This window comes from Herpailurus yagouaroundi, unplaced genomic scaffold, assembly GCF_014898765.1.
Source record: "Herpailurus yagouaroundi ecotype Mexico unplaced genomic scaffold, PumYag 182, whole genome shotgun sequence".
NCBI lineage: Eukaryota > Metazoa > Chordata > Mammalia > Carnivora > Felidae > Herpailurus > Herpailurus yagouaroundi.
In genome coordinates this window covers 8,847,708-8,860,575 of record NW_024412413.1, presented here as the reverse complement: position 1 = coordinate 8,860,575, position 12,868 = coordinate 8,847,708, and the positions used below count along the sequence as shown (strand labels likewise).

Here is a 12,868-nt window from a genome sequence, read left to right as displayed (position 1 = left end):
ATCCCAACAGCTATCTGGGAGGTATCAGGAGGTCAGCATTGTTATCCCATTTTGCAGAGGAGGACACTAAGGCTCTGAGGGTTAAGTATCTTGACCTGAAGCCACATATGCCTGATGTCAGCATGATGCTCTGGCCACCTCCCTCTGCCTGGAGTGTCTTCACTCCCTCTGTCCCCTTGAAATCTCATCCTTTAGACTCTATTCAAAATCCCCTCCTGCTGAGTGAAGCCTCTCTTATCCACATCCCACTGGGCAGATTAATGATTCCTTCCCCCATAGTCCCTGCAGCTCGCGATGCACATACCTTTCTCTTGGCCCTAATTCATTCTGTTTTAAAGAACTATGTGCTAAGTGCATACTGCATGCCAGGCACATGGCGGGCGTTGAGTAAATGTCTGTGCCCAAAGCACTGCGGCTTGAGTTGATCAAAGTACTTTCATCACACCTGTGCTATCCTCCTGGGCATCCCTGTTCCTCCCACCTACGCACCCCCCCCCCCAGCTCCCCTATGCCCCTGGAGCACAGTCTGGCATCTCTTAGTGCCTCAAAATCACTAGGAAGCAAACTAAATGCTCTCCATTCTAAACGTGAAATATGTTTAAAGATTAATTAAGAGTAGAATGCTGCCAGGAGTGAGGCCTGGGCAATTCCTAAGGGTGCCAAGGTGATAGGCAGCTCACGGCCCAACACCACCAATCTTTGGGCTGACACACCATCAAAGGAAGGCCCAGAAATAGTAAGCAACCTCTTCACATACCCAGGGGTTTAAAATCAGGTCCTCAGGAACCTTCTGTCATTTCGTAAGCAGAAAGGGCGAAGGTGGCTGAGATGTAGGGCAAAGATCTCTGAGACACAGAGAACCCAATAGTCCCCATGCACTGCCTCTCCTTTTCTGGGAGGCCTGGTAAACCACGTGCTTCAAGGCCTCAATTTCCTCAGCTGTAAAATGAGGGGGTTGGACTAGTTTCTAATGCTTCTTCCAGTTCTGAGACGCTGTGCTATAAAATGGGAGAAATGTGAACCTTTGGTTGCTATGATCTGAAAATATTTTGAATGTGGAGAATCAAATTGTACAGCAGTGCATGAACAAAATAATATGTTAATGACTAAGAAGATTGTATTTAATCCAATGGGAGACAGCAGAGCAGCCCGCTGCTGGTGATGTGTGTGTGTGTGTGTGTGTGTGTGTGTGTGTGTGTGTGTGTGCATGCGCGTGCGCGCACGGCTTTTTTCCTTGAGCTCAAACATGTACTTTGAAATCACTAATACAGTAATCAGGCCTCTGGCAGCCTATCTTGCCCAAACACACACGCACACACCACACACACACACACACACACACATCACTTCAAATTAAAATGGGGGGAAATTAGATCGCTGCTGCTTACATCCTTGCAGTATTTGGATTTTTTTTTTAAGAATTTTTTATCTTGGTGAAGGTGCTGTATTGAGAGCTTCTGGAGCCCTCTGATCTCAGAACTGGGACATGCATGTGGGTGGGAAGCTGGGGGTTTTATTAGCATTTTGCTTTTGCACACCGACTGCCCCCCTCAGCCGTCACAATCCCGGCTGGTTGCAGGGCCCCCAGACCCTCAACGAGGGGAGTGGTCAGATCCACCGCCCCAGAGGCACCCCTGCCAAAGCACGTGCTCGCGGCCATAACCGCGGGGAAGATGAACACGCGCCGCCTGCTACGTGTCCGGCCGGGCGAGGCGGCGGGAAGGGTTAGATCGCCACCGAAGGGTCGGGGCCAGGAGGCAGAAGCGGGCCAGAGGCCTCACGTGCGTCTAACTAGCACACACACCACCCCTACCCCCCACCCCACCCGCCGCCCGCCCCTGCGGGTCCCTGCCCACCCTGGAGCCCCGGACCCGGGTCGGGCCCAGCAGGCCTAGGCCCCGCCGCTTCCCCTGGGAACCCCCCAGGCCACCTGCCGGGCTAACTGGCCCGCAGGCGGAGGGCGCGGCCGCCCCTCCCCACCCGACGGCCGCGCCCGCGCCCCGGCCCGCGCGGATTGGCCGACCTCGCGGCTAGGTGAGGCAGCCCCGCCCCTCGGCTCCAGGTGCGGCGGTGGGACCGGGGCCGCGGCCCGGGCCGGGACGGGCGGCCGAGGCGCCATGGCCGAGTCCCAGCTGAGCTGCCTGGACGAGGCGCACGTGAACGAGAGGGTGACCGAGGCGCAGGCCGCCTTCTACTACTGCGAGCGGCGGCGGGCCGCGCTGGAGGCGCTGCTGGGCGGCGGCGAGCAGGCCTACCGCGAGCGGGTCAAGAAGGAGCGGCTTCGGGACTTCCTCTCCAGCCAGGAGCGCCAGGCCCTCCGCGCCGCCTGGAGCCCCTACGAGGATGCCGCCGCCGCCGCCGCCGCCGCCGCCGCCGCTCGGGGCAAGAGCAAGGCCAAGGCCAAGGCCCCGGCCCAGACCTCTGCGGAGCCCGGAGAGTCCCTCGCCTACTGGCCCGACCTCTCCGACACCGAGGTGCCCCCGCTGGACCTGGGCTGGACCGACACCCGCGTCTACCGTGGCGTGAGCCGCGTCACCCTCTTTACCCACCCCCCCAAGGAGGAGAAGGCGCCCCACCTCAAGGAGGTGGTCAGGCAGATGATCCAACAGGCACAGAAGGTAGGCCGCGCCCCCGCCCCCACCAAGTGCAGCCCCTTGGACCAGGCCCAATATCAGAGGCAGGGCCTGGGGCAGGACTTCCTGACCACTCCCAGGAAAATGGGCCCAGAACCTTCCCTTAAGTCAGGGGGACTGGTGAGGCCTCTAGAGAAGATGGATGTGAACCTTGGTGAATTACAAGGTGCTGGACAGTGGTTTGTCATCATTATTGCAGTGTCCAGAGGGCTGGCTTTCCTCTGCCCTGTGCTTTTACTTCCCTGTCAGGTTCCTCTCTGTAGAGAAGGGTGGGGGCTGTAGGGTTTTGTGGGAAAGTGGGCCACTCCAAAGTCTTGATAATAACCCATGTGATGCCCTGGGATTTACAAAACATATCTTAGGCCATTTGTTCATTTGGTCTTCAGTCATCCGGAGAAACTGGGTAGTGAGACTTGTACACCCCTCCCCCAGCCATGCTGCTCTGAGGAGGCCCCCCAGAGTCAACAGGGGCCTGGCATTCACACCCCCTGGGGACCAGTACTAGAAGTCAAGCAGCCAGGAATGAATGAAGAAATGTATTTTGAGCACCTGCTCTGTGCCTGGCTCTGTGCTGGACACTTGGGACTCAACAGCTGAGGGTGGGGGGAAGTTCTCACTTATTGTGGCCACTCTGCTTGGGGGTTGAAAGGAGGGGATGTTCAGAATGGCCGGTCGGAATACTGATGGGCCAGTAGGTTGTGGGGCAGGGAGAAAAGTTTAATCTTTACTCTGTGCCCTTGGGTAGGGGCACCTGGGTAGGGTTTTTAGATAAAATATAGGACATCCCATTAAATTTGAATTTCAGATAAACAACAAATCATTTTTAGTATTAATATGCCTCAAATATCGCATGGGGCATATTGATATTAAAATGTTATTTGTTGGGGCGCCTGGGTGGCGCAGTCGGTTGAGCGTCCGACTTCAGCCAGGTCACGATCTCGCGGTCCGTGAGTTCGAGCCCCCGCGTCAGGCTCTGGGCTGATGGCTCAGAGCCTGGAGCCTGTTTCCGATTCTGTGTCTCCCTCTCTCTCTGCCCCTCCCCCGTTCATGCTCTGTCTCTCTCTGTCCCAAAAATAAATAAATGTTGAAAAAAATAAAAATAAAAAAAAATGTTATTTGTTTATCTGAAATTCTAATTTAATGTGGCATTCTGTATTTTTATTTGCTATATCTGACCTCCCCCCACCCACCCACACACAGAGATTTGTTAAGAAACACCAGCAGCTTAGGGGTGCTTGGGTGACTCAGTTGGTTAAGCATCCAGCTCTTAGTTTCAGCTCAGGTTACAGTTCGTGAGAGCCCCACATCAGGCTCTGCAATGACTGTGCGGAGGCCTGCTTGGGATTCTCTTTTCCTCTCTCTGCCCCTCTCCCCTCTCAAAAAGTAAATAAATATACATTAAAAAAAAAAAAACAAAACACAGCAGCCTTTAGTGTCCAAATCAGAATATACAACAGGAGTGACTTGGGTTCACCATTCTAATTCAACTCAGTGGATGTGGTTGGAGTCCTGTTACCTCTGGAGGCTGAAGTGGCCTGGCAGGGAAGACTAATCTAGAAAGACCAGTCCTGGCGCTTCTCTTCCAGGAAGGGGGATGCTTCCTGGAAGAAGGAAGGAAGGGTTAACTTTCCCATACCCCCTAAGAAATTCCTCCCTATCTATCTGCCTGAGCTTTCTTTGTATATTGCATTCTGCAAAAGAGAAAAGCCAGTTTGAGAAGAGGAGAAAGGACCAGAATGGCAGTGCTATGCAGCAGGCTGCAGCTGGCCTAAGGGGTCAGGCGTCATGATGGGATACTAAAAGCCTTGATTTGTTAGCGCTTTGTATGGGCCACTCTGCTACTAATTTGCTTCATTTTCTCGTTTGCTTTTCACAACAACTAGGCGAGATGGGTATTTTCCTTATTTTTTATTTTTTTATTTTTATTTTTTGGTTCAGAGCAGTATTTGCCAAAGGCCACACCTGGCTGCACCAGGATTTGAAAGCCAAAGTCCTTGCTCTTAACCACTGTGCTACCCTGCCCTGCTGTCTGATGACATTGCAGCAGGATTAAACCAAGCAGCTTGAATGGAGCTAGCCCCGTCACAACCTGGGGGTGTGTGCCCTGTTACCAAAGGGAGAGACAGGACACCTGCCCACTGGGGCTGCTGGTCCCATTGGGATGTCAGGAGTCTCCTGTGTAATGCAATGTTCTTAGCTCTTTAAATATTTAACAACAGAAACTTTAACAATTGTGAACACATCCAATATGTACATATTTAACTAGTCGCTATTTCCTGAGTGCCCTGTGTGCCAAGCACTAGCCATAGAAGGATTTAAGCTGTGGTCTTTGCCCTCCAAGAGTTAACTTAAATGCTGAGGGATGTGCTGGAAGAAAAAAGCATTTTTGAGCCTGATGTGCCTAATCTAGAAGGGCTTCCTGAAGGAGGTGAATTGCAGAGTTGAAAAGGGGAAAGAGAAGGACACTGGAATGGGCAATTTCTCCATTAAGGAATTTAGGAGCAGGAATGAGAGATTTTTCCTTCGAAGGAGAAAGCAGCTCTGGTAGGAGGAAAGGGCTACCCTGGTGGGAGCTAAGTACCGTGTAGGGCCTGGGTCGAGGATCTGAGTCCAAAGCAGGTGACCAACCCCCTGGAAGAGGCAGCTTCTGACCCTGCCTGTGCCCACCCAACTCCCAGGCCTTCTGGGCCCCACGTATTTACTGTCGCCCGCGTCTGTGCGGCACCTTCTCAAAGACCGCGTGAAATAGGCCAGAGAGGTTGGCCTGTTTCACAGGTGAGGAAACTGGGGCACAGAGGAGGAAAGGGGCTTGCCCAAAGGCCATGTTGTTGGTTATGGAAAGACCCAGATCCCTGGCTTCTGCTCTACAGGCTACACCCTCTGACCCCTGTCTGCTTCACCCTCACCCCAGCTTGTTTACACTAGATTCTTCCCCCTTCCTTTTCACCCTGAGGCAGGGAGTTTCCTTTGTCTCCAGGGAGAGTCAGCCTGCTGTGAGGCCAGAAGGGGCAGCCAGAGATGGTTAGATGAGGGCGCCTCTGGAGGGGATGCACGTCCAACTGTGTCCCAGACGCTTTCCTATTTTATCTCATTTAATCTTCAGAATAACCTCGTGAGATGCTGTCATTTTTACTCCTGAATGACAAACGGGAGTGGCTGGGACATGCCCGCAGCCGAAGACCAGTGAGGGTTTCGAACCTGGGCCTCGGAGATATGGAGAAAGGAGCCTAACTAGGGGACACTTTGAAAATCTGATGGGAGGTGGGGCGGGGGGTGGGGGGTGGGGGGTGGGGGGGGAGGCAGAGGCAGTGAGGACACAGCCCAGTGGGTGGAGGTGTGGCCTGGGAAACTGGGAGGACGGCCTCGGAAGCAGCAGTCAATTACCTGCTCTCTAGGCCTCCGTGGATGGAAGAAGGCCCTTGGGGCTGTGCTAGATAGCTGGCATTCAAACATTTGGCCCTGTTTACCTTTGGGGTGGGGTTTTGTTCCCTGCTGTTCTTTCCCCCTTGAGTGATCTGCTTGTTTTCGTGTCACTGAACGATGGACTTTGCTTAAACTACAGGCTGAAAAGCTGCCTTCAGGGACTGAGAAATGAGTCCCTAGCCTGTCCCACGGTGGCAGAGATGCCCAGGGGAGACGGCTACTGTGTGGACTGCTGCGATCATCTCATCGTAACTGCAGAGAGCTGAGGGGAGGGGCGGGGGGCGTGGTCGACTTCGAGCAAGTGAGAGGACCAAGCAGGTGCAGTTTGGATGGGCTAGTGATTTGGGAGGAGAGTGTTCATCTGGTCATGGGACAGATATCTCCAGGTTACTGTGTGCTAAGCACTTTAGTAGAAAACAGACACATAAAACGCACCCCTGCTCTTAAGTAGCCTAATGGTCCACTAAACCATCATTAGAGTATACAGTTGGATGCATGCCTGGCAGCAGGCGTGGCAGCAGGGGCAGAAACCCAGGCCCGGGTTAGGGAAGGGCCTTTGATGCCGGGGCCTGGCTACAAACGTGTCTGAACGCAACAGGAAGGCTGAGGTTGCACCTGCACACACCCATCTTTGCACTCAGGCTCCCCCATGCCCGGTGGTGTCCATTTTTGAAGCTGCTGGGTGGGTTTAGAGAGATTGCCTATGCTTCAGGAATAGAAAACTTACCGGCCCCCCCAATCTCCAGGACTGACCCTTGGCCCTGCACTCCTGGGCCCCGCATCCAAATGCATTTTACTGCCTACCACAACCTTTGAACCTCAATCATCATGTGAGGCAGAATATTATCTTCATTTCTCAGATGAAGCCTCTGAGGTCCAGAAGGGTGAGAGGACTTATCTTTAGACCAAGGACAAGGAGATTATACAGCCTCCCCAGGTACCTGGTCAGGGAAGATGACGAACACAGCCCAAGAGAGGGAGGCTGGTGGCCTAGGCAGCTTTGATTAACCAGCAACTCTTCATTCCTGTCACAGTAAGAGGACCAGACCTGCCTGGTTGGTGGGGGACAGAGGGGCGTGAGCCACAGGCCTGACCTTACCCTCCCCTGCCTGCTGACAGCTCTGTCCCCTTTCCCTCAGGGCCTGGCTGAGGCGCCACCCTTTTCTTGGCACTTTATCAAATTTTCAATCCAAAAGTGACCTTTTTGTTCTCAGACCTGGCTCCTTGTTTGTCCCGCCTGTGTGTCTGGCACACGGCTCGCTTTGGGAGAGCCCATTTTATCCCTGGGGGCCCAGAGCTTTGGAAGAGCCAAGAGTCCACCTTCCTCCTCTTGGTCTGCCTCGCTGGGCCTCAGCCGTCACAGAGGGCCAGTGATGTGTATGAGTGGCTGGCCACCCATTTCTCTCCATCCCTCCAGCAAAGCAAGTGTCTAGAGAAGTCCCCTGCTGAACTGCAAGTTACCCAGGGGATTCCTTTAATCCCCATTGTCATAAACTGTCTGGCAGCAGAGAAAAGAATGCTCTAAACTGGGGGGAGGGGCATAGGGACTTGGGAGAAGGCACCAGAGCAGGAGATGTCTGGTTTGCCAGGTCAGCAGCTTGGTTAGAGGTCTGGGCAGCTGATGGGGGTGAACAGCTGGGAACACATGACCTGGGGGTGTGGCAAAGTCTTAGAGTCTCTGGCTCATGGTGCCAGGAGCCTCACCTTTGCAGGTGGCAGCCTGTGCCACTGGGTAGAGCCCACTGTTGGCCACTGTTCCCCTATTGGCCTCAGCCGGTGCCTCCCTCATTCCAGTAGATAGTACTGAGCACTGTCTCGTACCAGGCCCCATGCTTGGCATTGGGATATAGACGTGAAGCAGATGCAAAAGCAAAAAGAAAGAAGTCTGCCCCACCTGACCCTTCTTCCTTACACATAACCATTCCGCACGGGCTTTCTTTCAGAGCCCCGGGAAGCTCCTTGTCCCACCGAGGCTGGTGGATAATGGTGCAGCCGCCGCTCCAGGGGCTGGCTGAGCGCTTCACAGCCCTTCCGGGATCTTGCCCCAGCCTGTCCCGGCATCCCCGCCAAGCCCTGAGCTCTTTGGCCATTGGATTCTGAACGGATTCTGAATGTCTCTCCTTTATGCTCAGTCACTGATCCCGGGAGCCAGAATTTCTGAGCAGTGGAGACCCAGCTTCGTGTCAGGGTCAAGGACAGGCTCCTAAGTTGGAAGGTCTTGGTTTCTCTCCAGATCTGGCCGATTACTGGCTGTGTCCGTTGGGTAAAGCACTTCTTGCTCTGGGGCTCCTGACCTGCAAAATGGGAGGATAATGCCTAGATTTCTGGATGGTTTTGAAAAACAAGGAAGAAATTTGTGTGAAAGCTAAGGATACCAGTTAAGTATTCCACAAAGGTCAATTGTTCTGGAAAGTAACTGCTGCCTTCTCCTTCTTCTCACAGAGCAAGGGAGGGACATGTGGCCAAATTTCCTCCCAGGAAGTGGGGGTGCCGCAGCCAGCAGATGAGTTAGGGGAGTTAGGAGTCACCTCTCATTGTTGGGGTTGGGCATCCTGTGCAGGTGTACTTCCCGTTTGCCTCCTTAGAGTGAGAGAGGACCGGCTTCCCACTGTCCCCAAGCCCCCTGCATTTACCTGTTGGCTTTGATTTGGTAGCAGCTGTTTGTGGGGCTGGGGCATCTGAGTCCTCAGCCAAAGATCTTCTCTAGGATCTGCCGTGGGCAGAGACAGGACAGGATGGTGCAGAGGTGCCCTGGTTCCTATACGGGGGATCCCCGAGGGTGTTCCCCTTGCACTGTCATCCAGAAGGGCTGGCTGGCTGTGAGACCCAGCCCAAGGAGCCTGAGGGCAGTCTGGAAATATTCCTCAGAACTAAAGCTTTCCTAGGTGGGCAGTAGGGCACAGGGGGACAGACCATGTTTCTCTCTTTGGAGAAGGAGTCCTAGGCTTGGTTCCTCTGAAATCTGACACTTTGGGTCCCTGAACCTCTGAGGACGGGTGTTTCCCAGGGAGCTCAAAGGTCGAAGATGGGGCCTCAGTAAAGGGGTGCCTTCTTCATGACCTTCTCTTGGTCTTGTGGGGAACAGATCCAGGTTTACCAGGCTCAGTCTCAGGAGACCAGGCCACAGCCAAGGGTAGGAGTACCCAGTTGGGATCCAGGAGCCAGAGTGTCCTCATTCTTGCCCAGGTTGTCTATGTCCTTGCCCACTAGGTGACCTTGGGCACATCATTTGACCTTGCTGGGCTTCTGTCTCTGCATCTCTGAGTGGGGATGATTCTTGCCTTCTAACTTTCACAAGATTGCTCTGAGACTCTAAAGCAAGACTATGAGACAGCGCTTTGAAAAAGATGAGTAATGTATGCAGATAAAAGGGATTTCTATTAAGAGGGGCTAACATTGTTGAAAGATAGGTGCTACGCTATTTCCTTTAATTAATCCACTCCTTAACACCTCACAAGGGAAGCGCTATCTTCCCAGAGGCGCAGGGAAAGTACAAGATCATAGGATTCATAAGAGGCTGACTCGGATTCCACCCAGGTTTGAGTTCAAGACTTGTGTCCTTCTGCTACAAATGCCATTACCCTTGGGTACTGCCCTCTGGGGCCACCTCTTCCCTCTAAAACTTTCAGAAGCAAAGTGTATTTGTTGCCAGCCAGGCTCTGGGAAGCTCACAGACTAGTTTGGAGACGGACAAGTACACAGCTGCTAGGTGCTCTGACCTATGCCGAGTGGGTGAGAAGGTTCTCTCCACTTGGAGATGTTGGGGCAGGCGTCACCTGGAAGCTGAGGGTAGGTAGCTTCCAGGGACCTAGATTGTCCTCTTTTTTGTTTGTTTGTTTTTTATATTCTTCCATTTCTTTAATTTAATTTAATTTTATATTTGTTTGTTTGTTTTTAAATCTATATCCAAGTTAGTTAGCATATAGAGCAATAATGATTTCAGGAGTAGATTCCAGTGATTCATCCCCTGTGTATAATGCCGAGCTCATCCCAAAAAGTGCCCTCCTTAATGCCCCTTACCCATTTAGCCCGTCCCCCTACCCATAACCCCTCCAGCAACCCTCAGTTTGTTCTCTGTATTTAAGAGTCTCTTATGTTTTGCCCCCCTCCTTGTTTTTGTGTTATTTTTGCTTCCCTTCCCTTATGTTCATCTGTTTTGTATCTTAAATTCCTCATATGAATGAAGGCCTATGATTTTTGCCTCTCTAATTTTGCTTAGCATAATACCCTCTAGTTTCATCCATGTGGTTGCAAATGGCAAGATTTCATTCTTTTTGATTGCCGAGTAATACTCCATTGTCCTATATTGTCCTCTTAATGTCCCCCTGGGACTTGTGACCTCACTGGCAAGCTGAGACCTTGATGGGGTTCCCAGCCAGCACCCCTAGTCCTTCCACACTCTCACCCCTAGCGTGCTGCCTCACCTTGGCTGGTGGCCAGGTCCACCTCCCTTTTCTCAGACTGTACAAGGCAGAGCCTGTTCTTGGGCAGGATTCCAATCTGGGGGGGCAGGTGGGGAGCAGGGCAGAGAGCAATCGAGCAGGGTGGGTCCTGGCTGATTGCCTGCCTGTGCTCCTGGTGGTGTCCTGAGCAACCCCCACCTCTCTGAGTCACTCTAGTGATCCCTGCTAGATCCCTCTCCCACCACACCTCGCCTCCCAGGTGCTATGACCAGTCAGCTTTAGCCGGCTTTTCCTTCTCTGAAATCCGTGGAGTCTGTGGACTTGCTAATGATCCCAGAATCTTAGCCCTGGAATAAAGCCTATGGCTTTTCTAATTATTAGTCTCTCTGGCCCAAGTTTCCAATTATCTGGAAGCTCTTCCTGGTACTGCCTGTATGGTGGTCATCACTCTGTTGGACCCCTCAAAGTACTGCCTGGGCATGTGGGAGGCTCCAGATAAATATTCTTTTTGTTCTCTTTTCTAGCAGTGAGTCAGCAGATGCTTGGGGAGGTGGCAGGGACCAGGGTGCTTTGCCTTTTGGTGGGTCTCTGAGGACAGACTATGAGTGTTCTTAACTCCCTTTTCCACACATTTGTTCATTCAATATGTCTTACTGGGGACCTACTACATGCCAGGTTCAAGAAATATACAGTGGAATAAAACGTGGACCCTGACCTTAAGTCTAATGGAGCTAAAAAGACAAACTGTAGGGCATTTGGGGGAGGGGTCGATAGCTGTCATTTGGGCACTTAAATGTCAGACATGCAGTGCCAGCTCTTTAAGAATATATTATTTCATTTAATTTTCACAAGCCCGCAACTTTCCATTTTACAGATGAGGAAACTGAGGCTCAGAGAGGATAAGGTCACACCGCTGGTAGCTAGCGGAGCTGGATGGAACCGAGTCTGATTCCACGGAGCTGCAGGGGAGCAGTGGCCTCCCAGGAGCTGACAGCCAAAGCAGCCAGTCTGGGAGGGCGGGCAGGCCAAGGGTGGGGTCGTGCAAGGCCAGAGGCCAGGGAATGCATGGATTCACTTCATTCCCTGCACCCCAACGCCCTCCAGACAGCACTCCCCAACGCACCCCTTCCTGCACTCTCCATGTGCCTCTCTGGGGAAGCCCTCCCAGGTAGCATCACCTGGCAGTGGCCACAAAGTTATCCTTTCTGCTGCTCAGAACCTCCCGGGTAAACTGCCAGTTCCAGTTGCCTTGCCTTCTTGGATCGATCAAGAAATACCTCAACAGGTACTTTCCAGTCCTGCCTGGCTCCACCCACATATTGTCTAGCACTCAGAGCTCCAGACCAGCAACCCAGGCCAGCAGCTGATCCTAAAAATCATCTGTGTATCTTCACCGGAATTTTTTTTTTTTTAGCAGCTGATTTATCTTCCTAATTATGTTTAGCTTTAAGCTAATGTTAAAACGAGCTTGTATTAGATAATTTTCACTAATTAACACCAACTTAATGCAGGGAAGTCATCCCAGAAGCCCGCCGTGGGGCACGGAAAAGCTGGCCTAGGATCTTAAGAAGAATTGCTATGCTTACTCCCTAGCGGGTCACATATGGTTCTTCACGGCTGAATTAGTTGACCTTGCTCACGTGGGTACAGTCTTTTCTCTGTCTCTGGAGAGCCGGCCTGGGTCTCCTTTGTATTGTCCCCTTCATCAACTTAGTTTGGGGTATGGGTGTTGAGAGGGAGACGGTCTCATAGGGTCACATCAACGGGGAATGAGTCCCAGTGGCACAAGCAGGGAGACCTGACCTGCGGGGTCGGGAGCAGAGCCTGGCACAGAGGCCAGGCGGTCTGGGAGAGGAGGCAGCCTGTCCGGGTGGAACTGGGCTCCTGCGGCTGCCAGTGCATCCAGGGAACCTGGTGTTTAATGACGACTAATTAGTGAGCTTGAAACAATGTAACATGGCTACAGACAGCTGGGAAGCTTCAGCTGACAAAGCGCACATGCCCTGCTGGCGGAATGGGGGCAACTTGGCCTCCAGGCGGAGAACAGGGCCCCTTCTGGTCTTGGCTCTGCCCTCTTGGTAGGCCAGGGCTCTGGTCCAGACTGCTTCCTCAGCATCCCGAGGGGAGCCCCCTACTCCGGAGGTGTTGTTGGAACATTCAGTGTCAGGTCCTGGATTGGAAGGAATGACAGGTCTCTGCCCCCACCCCTCAGGTGCTCAGGACAGACACAGGCCTAGGCAGACAAGCACCTCGGGGAGGGCAAACACCACCCATCCTCGGGACTGAGGACAGGAAATGATCCTGGGAGGGCCTCTGGGAAGAGTGAATTAGGGCCCTCAACAGCGAAAGGGCGGTCCAGTCACCGCAGGGATAGGGTGGTGGCAGCATGAGTTAGGGCACGAGTTGTGC

At 52.9% G+C, this 12,868-nt stretch overlaps 1 protein-coding gene across 1 annotated transcript in view; it reads left to right on the top strand.

Moving 5' to 3' along the window:
• The first annotated feature begins 2,057 nt into the window (after positions 1-2,057).
• FAM83F (family with sequence similarity 83 member F) overlaps positions 2,058-12,868 on the top strand; it is a 34,522-nt gene continuing 23,711 nt past the window's right edge. Inside the window, exon 1 of the mRNA XM_040490763.1 lies at positions 2,058-2,618. Coding sequence (XP_040346697.1) covers positions 2,118-2,618 — 501 coding nt within the window. The 5' untranslated portion in view covers positions 2,058-2,117. The remainder of the gene's footprint in view (positions 2,619-12,868) is intronic.